The sequence below is a fragment of the Xiphophorus hellerii genome, chromosome 7 (genome assembly GCF_003331165.1).
Source record: "Xiphophorus hellerii strain 12219 chromosome 7, Xiphophorus_hellerii-4.1, whole genome shotgun sequence".
Taxonomy (NCBI): Eukaryota; Metazoa; Chordata; class Actinopteri; order Cyprinodontiformes; family Poeciliidae; genus Xiphophorus; species Xiphophorus hellerii.
The window spans coordinates 16,798,201-16,823,540 of NC_045678.1; the positions used below are offsets into that span (position 1 = coordinate 16,798,201).

A 25,340-nucleotide genomic window follows, 5' to 3' on the forward strand; every position below is an offset into this window, starting at 1 on the left:
TGCCCTTTGATCAAAGAGCATTTGTTTTAAAAGCTCAGGTGTTTTATTTGCAGTAAATCTTGTTGCTATGAGTGTGTAAACGCTAGAGGAACAATTTACTGGCCCTGCAGCCGATCGTCTCCTGGTTTGTCTAAAATTAGGTGGTTTATTTGTCCAGCTGACGTAAACACCTACTGTTCACAACAGCAGAATACTCTTTCAATGCTGCCACCACAGGCTACAGTATAATGCCTCACCAAGCATATAGTGCTGTGATTTATTTTCCCTTCTGTTTTGACTTTTTTGTCAAACTTGAATATTTCAGATCATCAAAGTAATTTCAATATCAGGCAAAGATATTCAGAGTAAATAGAAAAAAATAGTTAAAAAATTATTACTTGATTTATTAAATACCACTCAAAACCAGATCAGAAAAAAAGCAATGACATCTGTCTGAAGCATTGAGACTCTAGTGAATCACAACAAGAGCTGTAAACCACAAATGGGAAAAACACAAAATGGTGGTGAACCTTCTCAAAAAATATTCCAAAAGAACATTGAGGGCCCATTCAGGAAGTCACAAAAGATCCAGTTTAAAGCACTGTGTACCTCACTTGAACGATATGTAGAGACAGTTAATGGTTCACCATTAAGAAAGCAACTGGGCAATAATTGGAGAGTTCCCAAGTAATTGGTAGAGGATTCCTTCACTGCTTCAGGACCTGGAAGATTTGTTGTAACGGCAACAGAACCTCCGATTCTGATTCCTACTGGAAAATCCTGAAGGATTTAAATGCCCAGCAAACAGTTTATTACCTGAAGTTGAAGTGCTCTTGCGTTATTCAGCAGGAGAATTATCCAAAATATGCCAGAAAGTCTTCCTCTGAATGGCTCAACGAAACGTAATAAATGTTTATGAGTCGTCTCGTCAAAGTTCAGATTCAGTTCTGACTGAGATACTGACTTAAAACAGGCTTTTTTTGCAGCTGAATTAGAACATTTTTGCAATGAAGAGGAGTGGCCTAGATTCTTTCAGCATGATGTGAAAAGCTAATTTCCATTTGATTGCAGTTAGTTGGCAGTCAAGGTGCTGCTGTTAGTTTTAGGGGTCGTTACTTTTTCTTACCAGTTGGTTTAGAAAGTTTGTTTTCCTCAAGAAATAAAAAAAATAATTTGAAAAATTTTGTTGTTGACTTTTATCTTTATCTGATGTTAGAACAGAAACATTGTAGAACTACTAAAATATTTTCAGGCAAGGTCTCAATATATTTATCTGGAATCTTCTATAATTATCAAAAATGTTTGATTGCCTATGTCTGACTACATGATGACATCGTGTTGGAATGAATAGGATCAACATAAACAGATTTTGGACCCAACAGGACTTGACAAACTGGACATGAATTAAATCTGTTAGGTTTATTCTTCAAATAAACTCTGAAAGAGTCACAAGGACACAAAAACTTGTCTTTTGCAAAAGGGGAGACGCGTGTCAGACTTGGCTGCGTCAGACGAGCTAACTCCAACAGGCCAACTCCAATGGGGGCTTCCAGCCCTTCAATATTATGGATTGTATGGATTGTAGATTAAACACAACTAGCTCAACCACTGCAAGATCTAATCTATTCTATTCCTATGGCGATGTCAGATAAGTTAACCTAGAACCCAGAAGCTGAAGGTAGACTAGTAAAATTAAAAACTGCCTTAATATCGTCCACTGCTCTGTCACTCCCTGCTTACAGTAAACCTTTTGTTCTAACAGTGGACATCAGTAAATAAATGGTAAAAAGTATCAATTCCCTCAATTCCCTATCAGAACCTGTTTGTCTTGTTAAGGTCCTTAAAATGACTCTTATTGTGAATTAGTGTTGAGAATTATGATGTGCAGTTTCCTCTGTTGGGTAACACTGATCAAATCTAATTAAAACTGAGTAATTTTTTGTAAACAAATTACAGCTGATTAACAAATTAGAACAAATAGAACTGTGATTAGTACATGTAGTAAAGTTTTGGGCCACACAGACCCAAAAGGTCTATATAATTTCAGATATATCCTTACTTATTGCTTATCCTTACATATAAGGACATATCTTTACATATCCTTTTGCTTATTGAATAATAGTATTATTAAAATATATTCTTATAATTACCTCACTATCATAAGCTGTGGTTTTGAAACATGAAGTTGAACTGAGATTGGAAACAGCAACAGTGATACAGATACAGGGCAGACAGAGTCATGCTGTGACCTTTAAAACCTTCAGAGGCTGCAAGTCATGAGGTTCATCTTTGCCCAGAGCACAGATTAAAAATAATGGCAGGTTCTGTTTCAAAGTTACCCTTGTTACTGGTTAATTGTGTTAAAAGGAACAGAACTGAGTTAATACAAGTAGAGGGAAATAGATTTCCTATCATTAAAAATGACAATAGCAACGCATCCCCAACCAGGTCTTCATTTCTTATCAATTTTGATTTAATTGTTTTAGTTTCAGCTTCATTTAATGACGATTTAAAAAAAATCAATCAAAGCTCATTGTTTAATTCACAGGGTACAAAATGGTCGAAGTTTAAGAAGTTATTATAACTACTAAGTTTTAATGGCAACTCTTTTTAAAAAAGAAGAAAAAAATCAAAGAACCAGATAAGAACAGTATTGGAGGTGAAGGAGAAACTAGTTGCTTCATTAGTTAATGTTTGAGTCAGAAAATATTTTGTTTGCCATGAAGTGACTGAGCCACTGTAAGCAGTCATTTCTCTTGTTTAGTGGTAACTGGTGCATCTTTTACTCTGTTTCCTAGTTTATGGAAAGTGAACATCCATCTTATACATCCCTTGGTGTATTTTTAGCTCCTGTTTTTAAGAACTGCTTTGCAGAATGAGTCAGCAGCTGACGGAGGGAGGATTGGGTGGGACTGGATGAACACATTTTTTGAATCTCATTCAGGAAAATGCAGTCATAGCTGAAGTCATGAGCCTCTTTTTCTTGACTACAACTTCAAAGTATTTCTTTAAAAGCACAGATGAGATAAAGTGCCTACATGACTTTATCTCATTAGGCAGAATGGAGAATTTGGATTCCTGAGCTACATGTATGAAAAGGATTATTTATTTAACATTGGTTACCTGGTGGTTGTCGTCATGTTTAGGGTGTGGTTTTCAACTCTAGAGCCAGACACTGCACAGAAAGTTTAGCTGATTGAATTGAACAATAGTGATGTTTTTCTACAAATGACTAAATACTAATGAATGAATAAATATTTATTTTTATAAATTTTATTGCTTTTCTTTTCTTTTTGATCAGAATTTAACAATCCAATAACCAAAAATATGCATATGATCCTTATTTTACTGAAAGATTTAAAAAATAATTGTACAGTTCTGTTTTTCAATAGCACTCAAAACATTTAAAGTACTGCCCGTAAAATAATAATTAAATAATTTAGCTCATTACAGGCCCACGTCACTTTGTCATTAATTTGAGTAACTTTTAGAATAAGGTTACTTTTATATGTTTAGTTGTCTTATTATTGAAAGGCACCTGTGGTTTCTCAGTTACGGGGCTATTATTGACTGGGGGTCCGTTTAGACGGCCGAAGGGGGCGCTGTGGAGCAACCAGTTAAACAGCCGGCTGCTGTCCTCATTAACAAAGTGAGTAAGGGTGGAAGAGCAGCGGGACCCCCGGGCTCTTACCTCCTGGACTAGTGTGGACGTCGCTGCCATGGCGCTGCTGCAGCAGAGAGGACACTTTGCTGTCCAGGCTGCGCTTTTCCTTCTCTGTCATCTGCTGGAGCCGAGCGGACTGCGCGCTTTCAACCTGGACACCCGTCATGTCATCAGGAAAGGCGGGGAGCCGGGGTCTCTCTTCGGCTTCTCCCTCGCCTTGCACCAGCAAGTCAACCCGAATAAAGTCCTGTAAGTGTTCACCCTGCTTTTATTTAATTACCCATTGAATAGCGCAGTTCTGGAGAGAGACCACCGGAGGGAATAAAAGAATTGAACGGTATATAAAATCACTTTAAATTAAACAGAAAATTTAAATAAACTTTGCAGTTGGTTTATATTTGCAAATGTTAAAACGCGAGAGATCCTCTGCAGCAGGAGATAATAAAAACCTTTTAAGTGTTTTTTGGTCTAATCCTCTTTCCTTCCTGAAGTTAAACCCACATCAAAGGTTTTGTCGATTATGGGCTGTTTCGTTTGAAGGATTTCTACATCCATCCAACATTTATACTTTTAGACTGAGCTGCAACATATTCATTGAAGCTACAGGAAAAGGCCCCCAACCTCTCAGAGCTTCTTGGTACTTTTGTTTCTAAAGTCAGAATGATGCGTGAAACGTGAAATGGAAAGAGAAGAAAGAACAAAAAAGTGGTTTTACAGTGGATCTAACTATCATGCAAATGTGTCTGTGAGAAAGGTTCAGATCAGGGAGCACAGCCAGAGGTGGAACATCTGCTTCTCTTCAGTTTTACACCTACTTTGCAGATTTTTTTTTATTGCATGTCTTCACCTCAGAGTTTGAATCAAACAGAACAGTTTACTACCAAATTGCTCCCTGGCAAGTAAATCTGACAGCTACACTAGTAAACCTTTTTCAGTATGTTGCAGCACTTTAACATCCTGATTTTCTATTAACTGATTGTAGGGATATCGAAAAGGTTCACTTCAAAATTATACAATTTTGTCAAATCTCAGGTGTTAGAGGAGAGGAAACCTCACTTATTGGCGGCGTAATCTTGTTGGCTGATCTGAAGTGATCTAGAGCTGTGGAAGTGATGTTATGTTTGTCAGGCAAACAGAGTCCAGAAACATGACACTGGCTTGATAGTTTGTTTTCTGCAGGTAGGAGCAGAGAGCAGAACTGTCTCTTCACAGACTCCTTCAGCAGAAAGCTGTGGCAGCTTTCTGCTAAAATGCGTCTATGGATTGATTCCATGCATAAGCCAGATGTGTCCAAGTGTGTCCTATTTTACGAAAATAGTAAATAATAAATAACTTTAATGTTCCACTCTGTGTCTTGTCAGTCCACAGAATATTTTCTTTAAAGTCTTGAGAGTCATTAAGGTGTTTTTTTGTGGCAATGCAAGAATCACTCTCTCTTTGGAACTTTTCCATGGATGCCATTTTTGTCCAGTCTCTTTATTACTCATGAACTCTGACCTTAACTGAGTCAAGTGGGATCTGAAATAGTTTAGATGATTTTACAGGTTCATTGTGACTGAGTCGCTGACGTTCTCTGGGAGTAATTTTAGTGAGTTAGCCACTCCCTGCCTGGAAGGTTTTCTCTCTGTGGTTCAGTGGAGTCTTAAAGCGTTAGGAATGTCTTGGTAACCTTTGAAGAATGACAGCTTGTCATTTTTCTTCAATTTCTTTTGAGATCTTTCAGCCTACTTCATGTTGTCAGACAGGTTCTATTTAAGCCATTTTTTTAAAAATCTGCAGGTCTAGCAGGAATCATGCCTGAGTGTGGCTCATGAAACTGAACGTTTGCTTTTCAAAATAAAGTGATAATTAGGAAATCCACTAAAGTCTCAGTGCTAAGGTCTGGCATCTTCTTGGAATATAATGGGACAAACATTTATTATAATTATTGAGTAATATGAGCTTGATTATCAGCATAATGTGAATAAACATCCTGCCAAGCAATAGACTTCAATATGAATAACGGGAAGTGTAATACATCTTTGTAACACATGGGATATATTTTAAATAATTTAAAGACTTTCTTTGATGAAAAACACTGCAAGCACAGCATAGTAAATGTGAAAACAAGAAGCTGTTATTGTTTTGACAGAAATGTTTTTTGACTAAATTGACTGCTGACAACTCACTTAAAAACACACATACACACTCTAGAGCACGTTTATCTGTTAGCATTATGGACCCGAGAGCTAAGGAAATGTAATGGTGCTCCTGGATTGGCTGCTTTGCAAACACCATCCAATAGCATGTCAAGTAACACTGCCTAAAAGCCAAAGTCAGGGTTCAAAGGTGCCTGTTGCAAATATCTGGTTATGTGGAAGTCCTTTACCTGACTGAATGCAGCATGACATTGGAAGATTAGAAAATAAAGGAAGAAGTTGCTTTTCTTCCTTTACACATACCAAATATTAATTAACAGTTTTGGACTATGCTATTCATTTTAACACCTGGAGATTTTACATTATCCCTCTAGATATAAAACTGTAGAAAACAGCTGTCTGCTCAAATGAGACTAAGACAAATAACCAGAGACAGATAAACATAGCTTAGTCAGAATATAGAGAAGTCAGTGGTTATTTTCTGCCCAAATTATTGTTAAATATTACATCACTGTAACATTTATGCATGTTACTTTTACATATCAAATGGGGCATTTTCAGAAATTTCTGTTTAGAAGTGTATATGAATTCCTCAACATCTCAGCATAAAACAACAATGTTTGTTGTCCCTTTTCTTGCTTCTTATCTCAAATTAAAAATGTCAGAGTTTTGTGTTTGGAAATGCCCTTCTCAAGCTGTTTAGTCATTTATTTTCTCAAAGAGGAGAACTTTATTACCTCCACTGGAGTCTCTTTTTAGTATCAGTCACATTTTTAACCTGTTGTCCATTAACAGGTAAGAAGTATGACAAACGTGACTTTCCTAAGAAATCAGTGTTACAACTTAGTCAGCGATGTCTGACCACTGGCCTTTGTTGAGACTCCATGGCAACCAGCCGCATCCTCACCTTGGTCATTTGATAATAGACAACTTGTAAAAGGAGATACAAGTTGTCTATTATTGACAACTTGTAAAAGGAGATACAAGTTGTCTATTATTTTCCACATTGTTGAAGCTCATCTTAATCATTTAGTAAAAATAAAAACACCCTGCATTGAAGAACTTTATTCATCCCAGCAGGGAAATTATTTCGCAGTTACAGCACACGACAGGAGCTGCGTCTGCAGGCAGCCAGCTGAGCCGGCGCCATTTTTGAAGGAGGACATGCGGCAAAGGTCGTCGGGACCGGGAGTCGAACCCGCGACGCCTCCAAATGTGGGGCGTGCTAACCCCCTGCGCCACCACAGCACGCCCTTGCCTAATGTTGCCTAAAATAAATGTTTCCCTCCATACTTGTGCAGAGTTATTCTAGAGCTCGAAACATTTAGGTCTCCAATCAAAAACATTTAGCTTTTCCAGTTTTAAGCTGCTTTGTCTTGTAGTTGTTTTCTAAATTTCATCACTGGTATCAAATTTAAAATGTCATAGCTTATTGGAAAACAGAAACTCTTCTCCAATGTTTATTCATTGAAAACATTTAGGAAGAACCTTCTGCTCAGTTTAGATGATTTACTTCGGAGACAATTTATCAAAATAGCTGTCAGAAAAACAGTGAAGTTGTTCTGATACCGAGATCATATGGTATTTGACACTTTATTGATCCTTCTTATGTAGGACTTAATCTTTATCTTATGTGTATATCTTTTTGTGTATTCAGTGATGTTTTTGTATTTACAGTTCATTTCTAGCTTAGCTTGTAAGGTGTTTATTTTTACATGGCACCATTTTTTCATTCTGTTGTGTTATCTCTGTTATTCTTATTTTGTACTGAAAACTACCTGCTGTGTCAGCCTAATTTTCCCACTCACAGGATTAAAAAAGGATTATCTTATCTTTCTAAATTTACACCTGATCCATGGGCTAATAAGCCAAAAACATACAGAAGCTCAGCGGAGCGCACAGACGAGGGTAATGACTAACTCTGCTGTAAAACTTTAAGAAACACTAACTTTATGAAAACCACAACACAGCAAAGTACCACGCTCGCCCCATCTGTCTTCTCTGAACTTGTGTGAACCAAATGTTTGATAATGATTGCTGGCAGCTTCAAATTTCTGCCAGTCTTCACTTCTAGCCTTGATGGGATTATTCTAAATCCTTTATGTGAGGCAAAGAAGGAGACTTTTCCTGCGTGCATGCAGGATTTACACAATCCTGCATGCACGCTTTTTTTTCCTGTAAGAAGGAGACGTGAACATGTGGGTAGTGTTCCTCTTATCTGATAGGGAGCCTGTTTAGCTGTTGTACAAAACTCTTAGACACTAAATCTGATGAGGTTTTTAGTAGTTTAAATAAAAATCTCTCACATTTTTTAGACAATGTTAGGCTGAGTGAAAGAGGATTCCTGATTTACCACAGAAGAAGCAGTCAGATACCTCCTGGATGAATAAGATGTTGAGTAAATGATCTGGATTCCCTCAGCGAAACCAGAGAAAAAGGCCATTAGACTGGACATGCATGACCATCTGTGGGCATGTAACCCGATAGATTAAAGGCATCGGTGAATCATCAACTGAGACATTCCAGTCAAACTTCCCTAGCGATAAGGAAGTTTGACTTAAAGCAGAGAATATAGAAACTTGTGGACTTTATTGCTCAATTGATGTGATGCTGAATATTTGCACCTTCTTCTGTGATGCGTGTCCAGCTGTTTGCAGGTCAGCAGCAGCCAGAGTATTTTGTGTAAAGTGAATCAGTGAGAACAGCTGTGGAGGCTCCTCTAGCTAAAGAAGGTACAGCTGCGGGAGTCTTAGTGCGCCAAGACGTCCTGTGAGGTAACTTTGTGAGTCCATACTGACCTCTACCCGTTTTCATTTACTCTACAGTGAGAGACATAATGTTTTGATGAGGATTTTAGCTGAAAATGACTTCTAGATGTTAAAACCTGATCAATGTGATTGTTGCCGCATTTCTAATGCGTTAGGTCTAGGTTTGTTTTTCTGAAAATATTATCAAAAACAACGTTATCATAAGTGCATAATTTAAACATCTTATCATATCTTAATTTCATCCCGTTGAAAAGGTACGCTTCAAAATGACAGCCTGTAAACAATCATGAAGCTTCTTCTGGTCTCTTCTCCAACCCAACAAAACTGGGCCACAATATTTGACCCAATATTTGGTAAAAACGACCCAAGCTATGTCCCATCAGCAGAAATTAAAAACTTAAAGAAAATGCCAAGGAGGTCTTTGTGTGCAGAATTGTAATACTGTTATGAAAATTGTGATGATGCTGTTGGTTAAGATGAACATGTACAATATATTGTATATTGTTTGTATCTACTATTATTTATTTTTGTTTGTTTTTGAAGAATGCGCTCATCATATGACTTTTTTTTTAAATTGTGCAGCAATCAGATTGTGATACTAGATTATGATATTATCTCTTTAATCAGGCTGTGATGCAGAAAGGTGCAAATATGAAATTGGAGCTGGCTGTAAAGTGTCCTGTGGTGTGTTTGGATGCCTCTGGTCCTTGTTGAGCTAACGAGGAGCCACAGCACTGCATCACAGATCAATAGATGGGTTTGAGAGGAAACAGCAGGGTTGCGGGGAGGAGAACAGGGTGGGCAGGGTTTCCTCTCCCACATTTGAAGAAATAAACTATTGTGAGTTTAAGAATGGTGAGTTTGGTAATGCACACATGACTCTGTAGCTTCTCATTTTTAGGTTATTTAATGTTTTTTTGTGAACTAATTAGATAAGAACAACAAGCTGACCTCACTGCTGCTTAATCTTTCAGTCTGACAACCTCTATCTTAAAGCTCTTGAAGCTGTAAATGTTTTATGACATTTATATAGATGTAGATTTGAACAGTGGATATGAGATTTTAGAAGAAAACTTATAAATATGAATAGATATTCACAACAAAAGTAATCTGTGGTCCAATTCAATCCACATACAGTCAGGTTTGACTCCAATTACGAACAGCCCAACAGTCTGTTGTTTAATTTATTACATTGTCATATTTACAATGGTAGTAGAACAGATTGTATGAAATATCCGATGATTGAGAGAAACCACTCTCTTTAATCAATCATCTGCTTCAGTCGGATGCAGGATGAGAGCTCTAAAGGGAGATGCAAACACAGAACCAGTGGGTCAGAGGTACCTTCTATTGAAAAGAAAATAAATGGTAGTAATAATTAGAGCTAGATGTGTTATCTGCCTCATGCACTGGAACTGTGAGCTGGTTCAGCAGGTGAGGAGCCTTTTAGATGGTCTAGAAATGACGGGTACTGAAGTTCTCTTGATAGGAAAAAAATACTGAACTTTAAGTTCCTCAGTATAAGAAGAAGCCCTGTAATCAGGAGCTGGTGTACCTGTTATAGCTGATTGCTTTATGAACTTTGACAGGAAACACGAGCTAGACTGTGGTTTTACTTTGCACATTTTCACAACTTTGACAGCGTCAGTCAGAGAGTTGCTTGACAGCTGCCGTCTCATCATGTGAAAATTCATCCATATAGGTAGAACTTTACAAGTATGTTTCTTTTGGCCATAAATGTCTCCTAAAACCTTCCAAAGTTCTGATCCAAAGTCCAGATGATGTATAACTCCTTGATTTCAAACACCTTTTGAAGAGAATGAATCCTAAATAACCATCTATTAAGCCCTTTGATAAGTTCAAAATTGTGTTGATTATCATCTACCCCTCGACCAGTGGTATGAGTCAGCCATGAGACACAGTGTCCTCCTTGTTGGCGCTCTGTGGCAGCTTGAGTTCAGCCTGAGGTTGGACATAATAACTGCATTGTTGAGAAATCACCGAAATGCATTGTCTACTTCTGACCCACTTTGGGCTGAGCTTCAGCTGACAGATGGCCTCACATTTGGCTCTTAAACACTTTGACACACAGAGGAGTTCATGGTCTACTTAACAACTGTGGCTGCCAAATCATCACCCCTCCACCATCGTGCTTAACAGATGAAATCCTGAGTTCAGTGGGTCTTTTTCTCATCGTACCGTACAGAATTTTAGTAAGATTAAAATGATAACTCAGGTCAGTAAAGGTAAGACGATCAAACTTTTTGGTTTTTAAGCTTGATTTTGGGTTGAATAGAAGTTGTCTCTAAGGTTGTTGCTGATGTCTTTCCATCCTGGCATTGTGTTAACACAAACACCTGTAAGCTCCAGACCTGTCACATGATGAAAATCCAGATTTTGGGGGCATGTGAACACCTGCAAACTTAATCAATTCTCAACAATTACCAGCTGTTTACAGGCTGCGGTGTTAGTGTTTCTTTGTGCTAGAAGCTGCTGTTTACCAGCATGCACTGTAAAAACTCAAAATCTTACCAACAATTTTGGTCTAGTTTTTAGTGGAAATATCTTAGTGAACTTAAAATAAGACAAAACTAGCTCATAAGTAGCTTTTCAGCAAGATATAAGAGCTTGAATAGAGTCAATAATCCTTTAATACTGATGAAAAATGTTGATGTAGATTATTTCACTTATAACATGGGGAAAATGTTTTGTTATAAGTGAAATAATCAGCCAGTGGAATTAGAAACTAGACCAAAACTACTTGCTAAGATTTTGTGTTTTTGCAGTGTGGGGGAACAACTCATATGCTGATACTATTTGAATTGCACAATGCAAAGTCAAACCTTGCCATTATTCAGGTGATAACACTAGATGATGTTTTACATAATCAAAGGTATTCAATTGGCAACCTTTGATTTGGCTGCTACTGTCTAAGATGCAGCTGAAGCAACAAAGATGTACTTAGTTTTTTTTTCTGTAACTGTACTATTTATGCAAATAAACAGGTTTTGATGTGTCGAAATTTATGGACAAAAATAGAATAAAAACTCTGGCATGTAATCAGTTTTTTGTGTTCCTCTCAAATGGACTTGAAACATTTATAGTTATTGTTGCTCGGGATATCAGGAAAATGTTTTCGTCTTAATTGTCCTTTTGCTAATTTAACTAGTATTTTTGGGAAGTTTGGGCTTTTGCTCTATATGTTTGTTCCTTTTTATTGTAATATTTGTGTATGAACAGTTCTATATTGGTTATGTCTTTGTGAATCTGTTTTTTCTTCTGATATGCTTTGAACAAATGGACTTGATAGTGAGACTGCTGAGAGGAAACTGTGCATCAGTGAGGTATGCAACAAAGGTCACTTCATAGAAATGAAAAGAGATGTTGTGGCTTAACAAAACAGGATGCCGCTGTTGTTTCATTTTTGACAGTCGCAGCTGTGGACAGGGCGAGATTATACCCAGACAAATGAGTGTGAGAGGTTAGTTTGCTGATCATTTTCTCTTAATTTGGTAAACGGTACTAGGACGGACAAAAATAAATTAAAATTCTAATTATATTCTGTTTTCTGGGCTTGCTTGCTGTCATTGTTACTGTTGATATGAACAAAATATTCCATCTACAACAAAATGCTTCTGTGTAACCTTTTTGAAAAGTGTGTGCAGTGAACCCTCGCTATATCGCGGTTCACCTTTCGCGGTCTCGCTGCTTCACGGATTTGCATCGTGCATTGTGTTCTGCATTCTGATTGGCTAAACAGTCTCTCCGCTTCTTCTCTACCTGTGTCAATGACGTCGCCGTTTAATATGTACACGTAGGCTACGTAAAACAGCTTGCCAATTTCAAGAATCTTTTTGCCAGAAGAAAAAAGAGCGACAACAACTACCAATAACTATGTTCTTCTCTCGAAAAAACACATCTGCACCGCGGGCTTTAGAAGAAAAAAACGCTACAGAGCGGAGTCAGGATGCAGCGACTCAGTCAGAAGAGCAGTGAAATACATGCCAGTCACTATTTGTCCTACTGTACTTTGTATTTTTTTTCATAATCATTTTTCATTTTCTCCCGTTCTAATTCAATGACTCGGGTCGCGGTGCTGATCTCCGCAATTTGAAGCCTTCAGTTCGTATTGATGATTAAAATTATTATTTTACAGTACAGTAGTTATTTGTTAAAAAAAACAAAAAACGTTTATACAGTACTTTTATTTGTTAAACAAATGCTTGGGCTTGTAAAAAGATTTTGTTCTTTGGTTTTAATGTATAATGGAGTATTTCATTGTATAATAATTGTAAAAAAAAAACAAAAAGGTTTCTACTTCACGGATTTCGCCTATCGGGTTCTTTTTGGAACGTAACCCCCGCGAAAAACGAGGATCTACTGTATTTGATTGTGATCGAATCTCAAATGCAGCATTATGACGGTGGAAGCTAGCGTACAATCTTTAAAATAAAATGTTTTGTTGTGTTTTTGTTTTCTCAGGTTACTAATTGGTGCCCCGAGAGCCAAGGCTTTAAAAAACCAAAAATCCAATGTGACTGGGGGCCTTTTTAAGTGTGAAATCTCTGAGTCTGATAATTGTGAGCGCATTGAATTTGATAATGACGGTGAGAAACCAATCGACCTGCCTACATACCTACTATCCTACCTGCCTGTTTGAATAACACAAGTCTTGTTTCTTTCTCTTTGGTTGCCTCAACTGAAAGAGGATCCAAGCCAGGAGAGTAAGCAGGACCAGTGGATGGGTGTGTCTGTGCAGAGTCAGGGACCCGGGGGAAAGGTTGTGGTACGTCACAGCACATTTTCGTACCATTGCTCTCTGTGTCTTCTTATTGCTCTGCGTTGCTGAACTCTGGATGATCTCGTTTCAGACATGTGCGCATCGATATCAAAAGCATAGCAGAGTTTCCCAGTCTGTCCTCGGGCGCTGTTATGTCTTCAGTCAGAATTTGACCATCAACAACGATGATATGGATGGAGGTCAATGGAAATTTTGTGAAGGGAGACGAGGAGAAACCGACCATGTATCGTATGGAGTCTGTCAACAAGGTCTGGGGGTCACCTTCACCAAGGACTACCATTATGTGGTGTTTGGAGCCCCAGGAGCAAGAAACTGGAAAGGTCATTATCATTATATATTCCTTAGACTGTTTTTATCTTAACCATTTTTCTACACCCAGTGTTGTTGCATCAAAGTTTTGTTTTTTGAAATTATCTCCAGGGATGGTACGAGTGGAACAAAGAAACATCACGTTGATAGAAAGGGGTATATATAACGATGGACCGTATGAGTATGAAAACGACAACGACAACTTTAAACACCCCAACAACCCTGTGCCAGCCCACAGCTACCTTGGTGAGTTATTTACCTAAAAAACAGACTGTACATAATGTTTGTGTATCACTTGGGCTACTTTGTAATGACAGTTTCCGACTGATTGCTGCAAAACATGAGATGTTAATATATATCATACCAAGGGTTTTACATAAGATGTGCAATAATGTGCTTCAAACAACTTACAAGATCACAAACAGCAGCCAACGTGCGTATATGTTGGTTCCTCTCAAATCAACACACACACACATTGATTGAGTAGATTTTACTCAATCTGGGTGGAGAGTAACATTTGGATTGACTAAAGCAACCTATATTGGGAAAACCTGCCTCCAAAATGCATAGATTTAGGACATCCTACGGCAGCCTGCGTGTTTGTCTAACATGTTTGGGCATAGACTAGAAAGAGGAAGAGGTAGAAGAGAAACAACTGAGGTCTGTGTCAATTACGTCAGTTTCAATGAGATCAAACTAATGTGTAATTACCATCTTTTTTCCATTCTCCTTATAAGTTAAATAGTTTTTGCTCCATATTGATGTTTCAACTAAAGGGTTCTCTCTGGACACCGGGCACCACATCATGAAGAGCCGTGATCTGACCGTGGTGGCTGGAGCACCGAGAGCCAATCACAAGGGACTTGTAGCCCTGCTGAAGAAAAAATTTGTCGAGCAACTCGTAGTGGAGCAACTTCTGCATGGCCCAGGACTGGGATCCTCATTTGGATACGATGTGGCTGTGGTCGACCTGAATGGTGATGGGTAGGGAACGTTTTGTAGTTTTTTTTCAGTATAGCTTATACCAGTTACAATAGTTGAAATTAAGTTAAGTTTTGTTGGATTCATTTGTGGCCTTCAGCTGACGTCTTAGTTTGCTAATCAGCTACAAAGGATATATGATCATTGTATATGACAACTGGTAGATTCCCCAAACCAGAAATTTCTCAAAAATTGAAGAAGAGATGAACTGAAACTGAAATTAGTCAGGGAGGCTGTAAGGACAGCAGCACTAGAGGAGCTGCAGGAATTTCCAACAAGTGCTGGTGGTGCGCCTGTGTAGGTAGAGCCTGCAAGACAGAATTATTTTCTTCCAATTAAAGCATCGAGGCCTAGATAAAATCCTCCAAAGTCTTCCATTGCTGAATGTGTTGTGAATCCAAATTGGATCTTTTGGTTTAAAATTAAAAATTTGTCACAGAAGGAACCTTGTTCCTACAGTGAACTACGGTGGAGGCGCCGTCATGCTCTGGGGTTGCTTTTATTCACAAAGAACTGAGGTTATGAACAGGCCCAAGTTTTGGCCTAAAAGCTTACATTACCTTAGAATTACATCAGATGAAGAAAATTCTCCTGTAATCTTTGATGGTCCTGCAAGCTAACAGTGTCCCTATATTTTCTGTATATGATTTAGATGGCAAGACATTGTCGTGGGAGCCCCTTACTTCTACATGAAGGACACAGACATCGGTGGAGCCGTTTATGTTTATATCAACAAAGCAGGACAGTGGGATAATGTAACTCCGATTCGCCTAAATGGGACCAAAGATTCAGTGTTCGGACTGGCAGTGGAAAACATCGGGGATGTTAATCAGGACTCACTTAATGGTAATTTATCTGCTTTGAAACATAAATCTTGTTTTCGGGCATTTCGCACTTGCTGACTGATTTTTAAAAGTTATCAAGAAGAGAGTAAAACCACAATTAATTAGGAAAATTTGTTGGCCTGACAATTGTCAGTCATGCACTTAAGAAATGTGTTTTTTATAGAAAAAAGACAGTGAAGGAAGCTACATTTAAAATTGTTGACTCTTTAGACAGGCTAATTGACAGCTAATGATAGGCGCCAGCTCCCCCACTACTATGGAAGGATGAATCTGACACTGCACATCATCCTAAATGTGCAGCCTGACCCTTGAAACATGATGGTGGCAGCATCATGCTTTGTTTATGCTTTTCTTTTGCAACAAGATGGCCATACTTGATTGGGTTTCTTAGGGCCAAATCCAGGATATTCATAAAAAACTTAGCAAAACTTGAAAACTGGTCTTGTCGACTCTGTCCATTCAGTCAGAGACTGAAATGCTTTAAAAAGAAAAATGGACGAATATTTTAATCTAGATGTGCGAAGCTGGCAGAGACATACCCCAATAGATTTGGACATAAAATTGCAGCAACAGGTGCTTCTGAAAAATATTGATTTAGGGGTGGAATAATGCAGGACACTTTAATTTATACCATCATTGTTTTTTCCACTTTGAAATGCTATGCTTTAATGGGTTGGTCTATCGCATTAATCCCTGTTAAATACACAGAAGTTGTACTTAAAATGTAATAAGGCCCAGTTTAGAAGTGAAAGCTGGATCAGACAACTTTGAATCCTTACATGTTGGTAAAGAATAGGGACATGATTCTGCAAAGGAGTGAATAAACCTTTGCAGTCTCAGCAGCTTGAGTATATAAATAATCAGCAATTATACCTGTGTAGATATTGCAGTTGGAGCGCCACAGGACGATGAGGGGGCAGGAAGAGTCTACATTTATCATGGATCTGCACAAGGGATAAAAACAACTCCTGCACAGGTTGGCTCTAACGACATTTTGTTTTAGTATCATAATTTTTGTATTGTGGATTATATGTGTACCTCTGTTGAAAGCTGAACAAGTTGGACTTTATCGCTCAAGTGACATGAATCTAACTTTTAGCTTGTTATTTTAAACTTAGACGAGTTTGGATTCATGTGTGCAGATGCTCTCTATTTTGGACTGTGGCTGCCAATAATTTTTCAATTATAATAATTTCAATATAAATAATTTCAATTTCAGTGACATTGTTATATATACATACTGTATGTTGTTAGTCGCTGTGGTTTCTTAGTTCTCTGTTTTTTCTCTCTCTTTCTGCAATTGTAAAGCAGACTAGGATGTTGTATTCTCTTTATTCTTCATTCTTTCTTAACTTTTTGTTCCACCTTCTGTCTTTTTCCTTATATCTATCAACTATATATCAAGTGGAGCATTATAGCTTTTGCTGTAATGCTCCTCTTGTGAAAGTAAACATGTTGAGATTCTTCTGACAATCAGACAACAATTCTGAATCCAGATATTCATTCTTTACTTCACCATAAGCACATTTTAATTATAACTATAAATTATATCTTTTACTCCCAGCAGTTAAACTAATGCAGATGCAACAAGTATTACTGCTGTACAGGTTCTGGTTAATTTTTCTTCTCATTATCCTCTAAAATCTCTTCTTCTTCATTTCAGATCCTTTCAGGCAAAGAGCACAGCCTTCGATATTTTGGATATTCTCTGGCAGGAAACATGGACCTGGATGGTAACTCTTATCCAGACCTGGCTGTAGGATCTCTGTCAGATGCAGCTTTGATTTACAGGTAAACATGGAGGAAGAGGAAAATAAATGAAGATTTTACTGTTGTCTTTAATTTTTTAATTTAACAACCTTCTTCCAGGGCGAGACCAATTGTTAACATCAGGAAAAACATTACGGTTTCTCCTGAGGAAATTGACCTCAGTGTTGGCTGTGATTCCAGTTTTTGGTGGGTCTTCAGATGTTCTTGCACTCAGACTCTGCAGACAGGATGTTCTGTTTGTTAATTTTCCTTTTTTACCATTAGCTTCACTGTGAAAGCATGTTTCAACTACACAGCAACATCCTACAACAAGAGGCTCAGTGAGTACAAAAAGAACTTTTCATGGTGCGTAGATGTTTACTAGTTTTAATAACATCTGATTAAATTTGATCCTGCAGCAATCAGCTACTTCATAGAGGCAGATGGAGAACGCAGGAAACAAGGACTGAACTCCAGAGTGATTTTTCTGACTAAGACTCATCCTGAATCAGACGTCCTGTTTAATGGCACCTTGGAGCTCCAGAATCAAAATGCAGGACAGTGTGTCAGCATAAACGTCGGGCTTAAGGTAAATCACAATTGTCAGATTGAAATTAGCTTGAATCTGAAAGATATTATCAGTGAAAATATGTAGGTCTGAATCCAATCCCAATAGATCTTTGTCAGTTTGACTTTTTTTATTACTGGCTAATGTATTTAAACAGGAAAATATTCAACTTATTCAATTTTTAACTGTGTTGCATTTGCTCAGGACAACATTAAGGACAAGATGCGCAGCGTTGTCATTGAAGTTTCTGCAGAAATTATCAAAGCAAAACTAAAAAAAATGGGAAATGGTCTACCTCAGATAATGCCAGTTTTAGACGCCACCCAGCCACGACAAGCTGTCACAGAGGTAAAAAGTCACATATCAGTTTTAACAGTGTCTTGCAAAATTAATCACATCACTTCAGTTATTTATATTTTATCATTTTACATCCATCAAGTTCAGTTAATTGTATTGGGATTGTATGTGATAGACCAACACAAAGTGGTAACTTTTTGAAGTAAATAGTGTATTTAATGTGTAATTCAATCTCAGGTTGTCCAAAGTCATACAGCGCTGATGTTGGAGAACGTAAAAACAAGAAAACTATTAGACATCCAGTGTAAAATCTGACTTTTATGGAAGAGCTGCAAGAAGAAAACCATTGTGCAAAGACAGAAGAATAATATGCAAAACATTTGGAGCTAAATTCAGACCAAACCTGAAAGAAAATCTGAGGCTGCAGAAGACTTAACACTGGGACAGCAGGACATTTACCTTAAACACACAACCATAGCTACAATAGGATGATTTCAAGGCTTATTATTGTGTTGGAATGACCTAGTTAAAGTCAAGGTCCAAATCCAATTCTATATCTGATGATACTTGAAAACGGTTCATAAATGTTGCCTATTCAATCTGGTTCTTGCAGCTATGAGTGCACCAAAACTTGGTTCCAAAAATCATTACCTGAATTAACCAAATATGAATGCACTCCACACTTCTCAGATTTTTATTGTCAAAATATTTACAGAACTATGTGTCACTGTTCTTCTACTTCACATGTTTGCTTTACTTCATGCTGGTCTAGTAAATTAAATGTCATTGAAATAAATTTAAGCTTGCGGTTGTTATGCGACTTGTAAAAATGTTGAAGTGTTATGAATACTTTTTCATATCAGGTTGTGGAAACTGCTATTTTTATCTTGTTAATGACATCTTGTTTTTGGTTTATTGTTGCAGGTAAACTTTGTAAAGGAGGGATGTAAAAATAAAAGGATTTGTTATAGCAATTTAAAAATGGAGAACAGTCTGCACTACATACCAATCAGCAAGAATGAATTCACCCCGTTAAGCAAAAGGTTCAAATAAAAATTTTGTATTGTTAAAAAAAATTATAATGTAAAATCATATCATGGTAATTGTAAATCCAACTAGAATTAAGACAAAGCTCTGAGCTTGAGTTTATTTACTGCAGTAAAACAAAAAATCCTTATTTTCTTTTAGTTACTACGAGTAAGTCTGCTTTGTCTACATTGGATAAGATTTTGAGCTTCTAAATGTAAATTTATGTTAGAAATTTTGTTTCCTCAAAGCTGATTCTTAGGTTTGTGTATCTCTGCAGCGCACATAATATACCAGAGTTTAAGCTGACTTACGAGAAGAAGGACTTGGCTGTGAAGGTGACGGTGACCAATAAAAATGGTGACGATGCCTACGAAGCAAAGCTTGTGGGGAAATTCCCAGAAATCCTGTCGTATTCTGGAGTTCGATCTGTAAGTACGAGTCCACAGTGAGAACTTTACAACACAGCAGCACAGACATGACAAGCAGTAGGACGTTTTTGAATGTGAAAGGAAGATTTCCTTTTTGATGTTACTGTATGTGGTCATGTTTTCACATAATGTCATGAATTTTGAATAGGGGTAGAAGACGTGTAATCTAAATATGCACGGTAAATCAAATTGTAAACGCTACTTCCTGCTTTTTGTGTCAATGCCATAGAAAGACATGACAATAATGAACAATAATGCTCCAGCATCACTTTGGTACATTTTGACACTATTGGACGCAGAATTTGATCACAAGATATGTTTAAAAATGTGGTAAATTTCACAGCCATCAAAGCCAGTGTATGTCGCTCATGTGTACCACTGATTGTCAAAGCAACTGCAATACAAATATTATTGCACCATTGACGCAAAATTCTTATCAATTAAGCTCATTCCAAGTAATGCAGATTCTTTGTGTACACTGGTGAAGATTTACTCACCTCGGCATGTCGGTTGCTTAAAACTAAAAGTGAAACAAACAACCCTACCCATCTTTTTGATAAATTTGACTAACACTTGGGGGATTCTCGTAGAGCAAAGTTCTGCTGTCCCGATGCAACAGAACACTGCTTGACCTAAAACATGATACACATTCTTCAAAGTCATGAGTTAACTTGATGTTCTACAAAATTCATTTAGCATGTTTAGACCTGTGTAATGCGGGTTCCTCTTATGCCAGCATGGATGGAAAATGTGTAAAACGAGTGGATGTAGGAGCCTCATTTAAGCCTTTAAGACAAAGGGCAGAAAATATGCAGTGTGAAGCGGATGTAGTGCTTTAAGATCTCCAACTTTATAGTGAAACAGAACTATATTTATCTTGGGAATTTTAATTGAATAGAATTTGCTTGGTCAAAATCTGCTTGGATGTGAGTGCTGTTTAAAAATAACTTCTTTTTTCTTTTTAGTCAAACAAGCAGATCCTCTGTACTGCCAACCATAATGGATCTGAAGCAGAGTGTGAGCTGGGAAACCCATTTAAGAGCAACTCAAAGGTAAACATATGAACTTTTAAGAGTTGCTTGACAAGTTATAGCTACTTTAAGGTGAGATATGTTTTTTTTGTTTTGTTTTTTACACAAGGTCATGTTTTACATCATTCTGAGCACTGCGCACAATGCTGTAAAACTCAATACCACTGAGTTTGAGATTGATCTGCACCTCCAAACGTAAGTGATCTGCTCATTTCAATAGATGAGCTTTACATATTGCAGTGATAAACTGTATCATGTTACCTGGAAACCATGATGTTATAGATGACTTTTCGTGCCACTTTAATATTCAGGAATGGAGTAAAAAGGTTGCTCTTCACCAGCAGTCACAAAAAAAAATCAAAAACGATAAACCTGGAAAGGGAAGACTGCATTTCATGGCACTGCACTTTAGGAGCAGAAATCACGTTGTATGTTTGAGATATCAGATAGTATAAAATAGGGTTTTTAATTTTTCTTAAACAAAATATTATTGTGGATATAACTTTTTAAATATCAATGAATTTGTTTAAAAGATAAGCTTGAGTAGTTTGGCTACCTTTACTAAAATTCAAGTTTGTGGATATTACCTGAAGACCTATAACTAAAGTCTGAGATTTTCTAAAGGCTGTCAGCATTTCCAACCTCAGGGACGAATTGCGTCCCTGAGGTTGAAGCATAAAAAGGATCAAGTGAAGCAACTTCACTGCTCTCTGATCCTCCTTCCTATTATCTGATAAAAGTTTTGCTCTCTCTCAAAGTGAACCACAGACATTGTCTTGATTTGAAAATCAAGAAAAAAATGTGTTTCCTTTTGAATAGCTTCTTACATCTGTATTACTTTTTATTTATCTTTTAAATATCTCACTAACAATAAATAATAATAATAAGGATTCACTCAGTAGCAGCTTTCTTATTGAAGATATGGTATGTTCTAGTTTAAGTTTCTAGTTCTAGAAACTGATTTCTTTGTAAATTTCTATAGTTAACTATTTATGTTTGTTTTTAACTGTACTTGACCCCCAAAAATATTGTTACTTACAGCTGTCTTTTGATAAAATTGTATTCTTCTCATTTAGGACAAGTTCTCAAAATATTTCCTCTGTGAAAATAAAGAGCAAAGTGATAACTGAATTCCCTTTGACATTGAGTGGGTAGGTACATTGATATATGTATATATATATATATTTTTAATTTATTTATTTATTTTTTTTTATTTATATAAACTGAGTGTTTTTCTATTGCCCCATCAGTGAAGCCAAACCCAGTCAGGTTTCCTTTGGAGGTGTTGTGAGAGCAGAAACTGCAATGAAAACAGAAGAGGATGCTGGAAGTTTGATTAATTTTACATTTAGAGTGAGTTTAGTCCTAACTTATGTAAGAACATTAATTCTTGTTCTAAGAGTTCTATTCAGGAGCTGGGCCATCTGAATTTCTCCTCCAGATAAGTAACTTGTGGACGCCTTCGATCTCTCCTCCCCCCGTCACTCTACACATTCATTGGCCCAGAGACAATAAAGATGGGAAATGGCTTCTGTACTTGGTGAAGGTCACATCTCATGGACCTGAGAAAATCGCCTGCTCTCCTCAATCTGAAATTCACTCTCTCAAAGACATTTGGGTTGGTATTTCTAAGAATTTGGTGTTAAAACAACGTTATTTTCAGCTCAAATATTCCTGCAGATATTTACATTTTTGTTCTGTGTTGGTTTAACATGAATAAATGTGATTTCAGAAGAGATCTCCTTCCCTGACAAAACAGGAAATTGTCAAAAAAGAAAGAAAACTTGGTGGCAAAATTGCTTTTCGTTCAAGCAGTACTAAAGTTTTGGTGAGTAGATGTAAACATGCTTTGTTTTAAACATGCAGATATGCAGTGCTTATAGGTTTATCTCCTTTTTTTGCAGTCCTGTGAGAAGGAAAGCAAATGTGTGGTGCTAAAGTGCCCTCTGCAGGGGATTGATGGTACTGCAGTTGAGCTGAGATCTCGTTTGTGGAACTCCACCTTCATCGAGGTAACAAATTGTAGTTTTTATCACCTCTTTTTTCCCATGGAGAGTTGGTTAGTGTATTGATGGAGGCCCAGATTGATTATTAAAGCTCTTGTTTCTGTTTTTACACAGGAATATGCTTCCTTTCCAACCATAACTTTAGTTGTGAAGGCTTCACTTGTACTTGAGTCTCAGGCTCAGAACATTATCCTGAAATCTCCTGACTTTACTGTAAGCACTTCATCAGCTGAATGGAAATATTAACCTCAGCATTCTTGATATAAATCCCCTGGGGTCAGCATTTTTGTCTTAACATTGTGTTTTAGGTGAAGGTGCCCGTATCCCCAGACAGCGACGTGGCTCAGTTCGGAGTTCCTTGGTGGATCATTCTGATAGCAGTCCTGGCAGGAATCTTGATTTTGGCATTGATGGTGTTTCTGTTGTGGAAGGTGAGCGAAAAGCACAAATTAGATGCAAATAAGGCATTGACATCAACTAATTGTCTTTAATATTTGATCGATTTCACACATTATGTTGAATCACCAAAGCAGATGATTGTATGGGTTGTGTGTGGTGAGTAGCAGGATGTCATGTCTAATAAAGAGAGATTTAAGTTATTGAAAACGGATGAAAAATGCATACGCTGATATTGGTTGGGTTCACTTTTTTTTCTTCCTGTTCCTACATGGGAAACTTTAATGTCAAATATCAGCATTTAGCGATAGCTAAGCGTCCTCTCTGTTTTGATGTAGTGTCACTTTTTAAAGTTCAGGCATGAAGCAACGCTGTATTTGTTTGTGACACAAAGTCCTGATAAAAAACACAGATGTTTTTCTTTCAAATGTGACAAAATATGAAAGCACAGAAGTGGAATCAATACTTTTTCAAGACAAAGCAACCAAACAGGGTGTACCTGATAAATCTATGTGCTATAAATAAAGAGATGTATATTACTTATCAAGTGCTTCTGATGTTGTTGCTGAGGGAATTATAGTGCAAAGTGTCAGGAAAAGCAGCATAAAACATGTTAAATTAGTTGGTGCCTAATGAGTCTTAGTTAGAATCGTACATGTTTTGGTGACTTATAGGAACAACTCTCTCAATTAACTTTTCTCTAATAGTTTTGAGCTCCAACACTCATTTGCATAGTTGTAGTTTGACTAACATTTTCTCAATTAATATGTAATACAATACTTTTTTTTTAAAGAACCAAATATTCATATTAAAAACTGAAATCTGGAAGAAAAGAAATGTGAGTTTAGATTGAAAAAGTCATGAAACATTCAGTGGATGATGACACGCTTAACCTTTGCCCACCCTTGTCCCTCTTCAGTGCGGTTTCTTCAAGAGACCTACTAAAGAACAATACAGTGCTGCATATCACAAGGCAGAGATCCACGTTCAGCCCTCTGACAAAGACAAACTCTCTGATGAAGCCTGATTCTCTCTCCCTCTGATCAGGGGGTAAAGTCGGCATGAAGTGTGATTATTACCGCAGCTGCTAACGAGCTTCGCTTTCCCAGCCAAACCCGCTGACCTAATGCAGAAACTCTCAATCAGACACATATTGTACTGAGCAGAAGATGAGAGTCATTTGGAGGCTTTCGCTTAGAGGAACTTTCTATCTAACGTCAGCAGAAAAGAGACATCTTTTTCTTCTGTGTGAGAGTAACAGCTTGTGCTCAGTAATTAGGTCGTTTTTTGCAGAATGTGTGTCTGTTCTGCCAAGAAATGCTTCAGCGTATTTCCGTGTGCAGCGCTGTTCTCTGCAGACCGCTTTTCCTTGCCTTTTCTGTAAAGCAAACGCCGCACAGCATGTTTAACCATCTTGCACTCCTCTCCTTTATTTATCACCTCTGAAGAACTTCTTGTTTAAATCTCGTCTCTTCCCACCAGTGCGGGTTCTTCAGACGCTCCAAACAAGACGACAGCATACCTCGCTACCACGCAGTGCGGATAAAAAAGGAAACTCCGGGCCACATCGATGGAAAAATGAAACCTGGTGCTTTAGAAAAGAAGCAGTGGATGACGACGTGGATCAACGACGATTATTCATGAATGTTTATTTCTTTCTACAAACTGGTTGGATTAGAGCCACTAAACTTTAATGTTTCCTGGGTGTGTGAATAGAGTGCTTTTATTTTAAATTGGGGTTGAAAACAATGAATTTACACGCTGTAAAAAGGATTTTTTTTTTTATGCTGTATATATTGAAATATTTCTGCACATTTTGTATTTATTTTTTTATATGAAAATAGCCATACAACCGAAGCTGTTTGGTTTACTGCTGTTTCTGGAGCTGTACTGTCTTTTTTTTATTTTTTATTTTTAAACTCAAATTATGAAAAGAAGGTACAACTAGCTCACTTTCTGTAACATGAATTTAAACCCCTAGATTTCTACCTTCAGAACTTTATTACAAACCTTCCTTTTTGACTCATCTTAGGTACATCAGGTCAAAAAATGAAATGTTAAAAGCATAATTTATGTTCAGGTAGCAATCACTGGACTGTAGATCATCACTGAGGCGAATCTTTTCGAGGAATCCAAAGGGAAGATGTTAAAAAAGCAACAATTGTACTTTTTTTTCAGTAATGTGTGTTGTAAGTTGAAAGGATAAAAAAAATAAAAACACTTTAAGACAATTTTGTTTTGTGAAGATGTAGACACTTTACCATTCCTAATCTACACTTTATAAATTTTAGTTTTACTTCAATTTAATGTCTATCAAAACTTGGTGATGCACCTTTTTTTTAATCATGTTC

The 25,340-nt window shown here is 37.2% G+C and overlaps 1 protein-coding gene across 4 annotated transcripts; it reads left to right on the forward strand.

The window, feature by feature from the left end:
- The first annotated feature begins 3,617 nt into the window (after positions 1 to 3,617).
- Positions 3,618 to 25,220, forward strand: itga6a (integrin, alpha 6a). 4 transcript variants are annotated; one of them, XM_032567606.1, is made up of 26 exons: positions 3,618 to 3,892; positions 13,032 to 13,156; positions 13,256 to 13,335; positions 13,421 to 13,670; positions 13,771 to 13,905; positions 14,436 to 14,643; positions 15,293 to 15,486; positions 16,367 to 16,461; positions 17,149 to 17,276; positions 17,355 to 17,441; positions 17,520 to 17,575; positions 17,654 to 17,823; positions 18,007 to 18,150; positions 19,024 to 19,142; positions 19,406 to 19,556; positions 20,522 to 20,608; positions 20,697 to 20,782; positions 21,664 to 21,738; positions 21,838 to 21,940; positions 22,029 to 22,205; positions 22,320 to 22,415; positions 22,492 to 22,599; positions 22,708 to 22,806; positions 22,902 to 23,024; positions 23,909 to 24,057; positions 24,472 to 24,608. In XM_032567606.1, exons 1-25 carry the CDS (start codon positions 3,699 to 3,701, stop codon positions 24,014 to 24,016), a joined length of 3,198 nt encoding a protein of 1,065 aa, XP_032423497.1. In that variant the 5' UTR covers positions 3,618 to 3,698; the 3' UTR covers positions 24,017 to 24,057; positions 24,472 to 24,608. The 4 variants fall into 4 exon arrangements, with proteins under 4 accessions (XP_032423497.1, XP_032423496.1, XP_032423494.1 ...); XM_032567605.1 differs by having other exon boundaries at positions 23,909 to 24,039; positions 24,472 to 24,586; XM_032567603.1 differs by lacking the exon at positions 23,909 to 24,057 and having other exon boundaries at positions 24,472 to 25,220.
- The last annotated feature ends 120 nt before the right edge of the window (positions 25,221 to 25,340 follow it).

Excerpts from the sequence above, each read along its gene's own strand:
- itga6a (XM_032567603.1), top strand. The coding sequence starts at position 3,699 with ATGGCGCTGCTGCAGCAGAGAGGACACTTTGCTGTCCAGGCTGCGCTT. Across the intron at positions 21,739-21,837 it reads TTCCCTTTGACATTGAGTGG|TGAAGCCAAACCCAGTCAGG; the intron begins GTAGGTACATTG and ends TTGCCCCATCAG. Across the intron at positions 22,807-22,901 it reads TGAAATCTCCTGACTTTACT|GTGAAGGTGCCCGTATCCCC; the intron begins GTAAGCACTTCA and ends ATTGTGTTTTAG.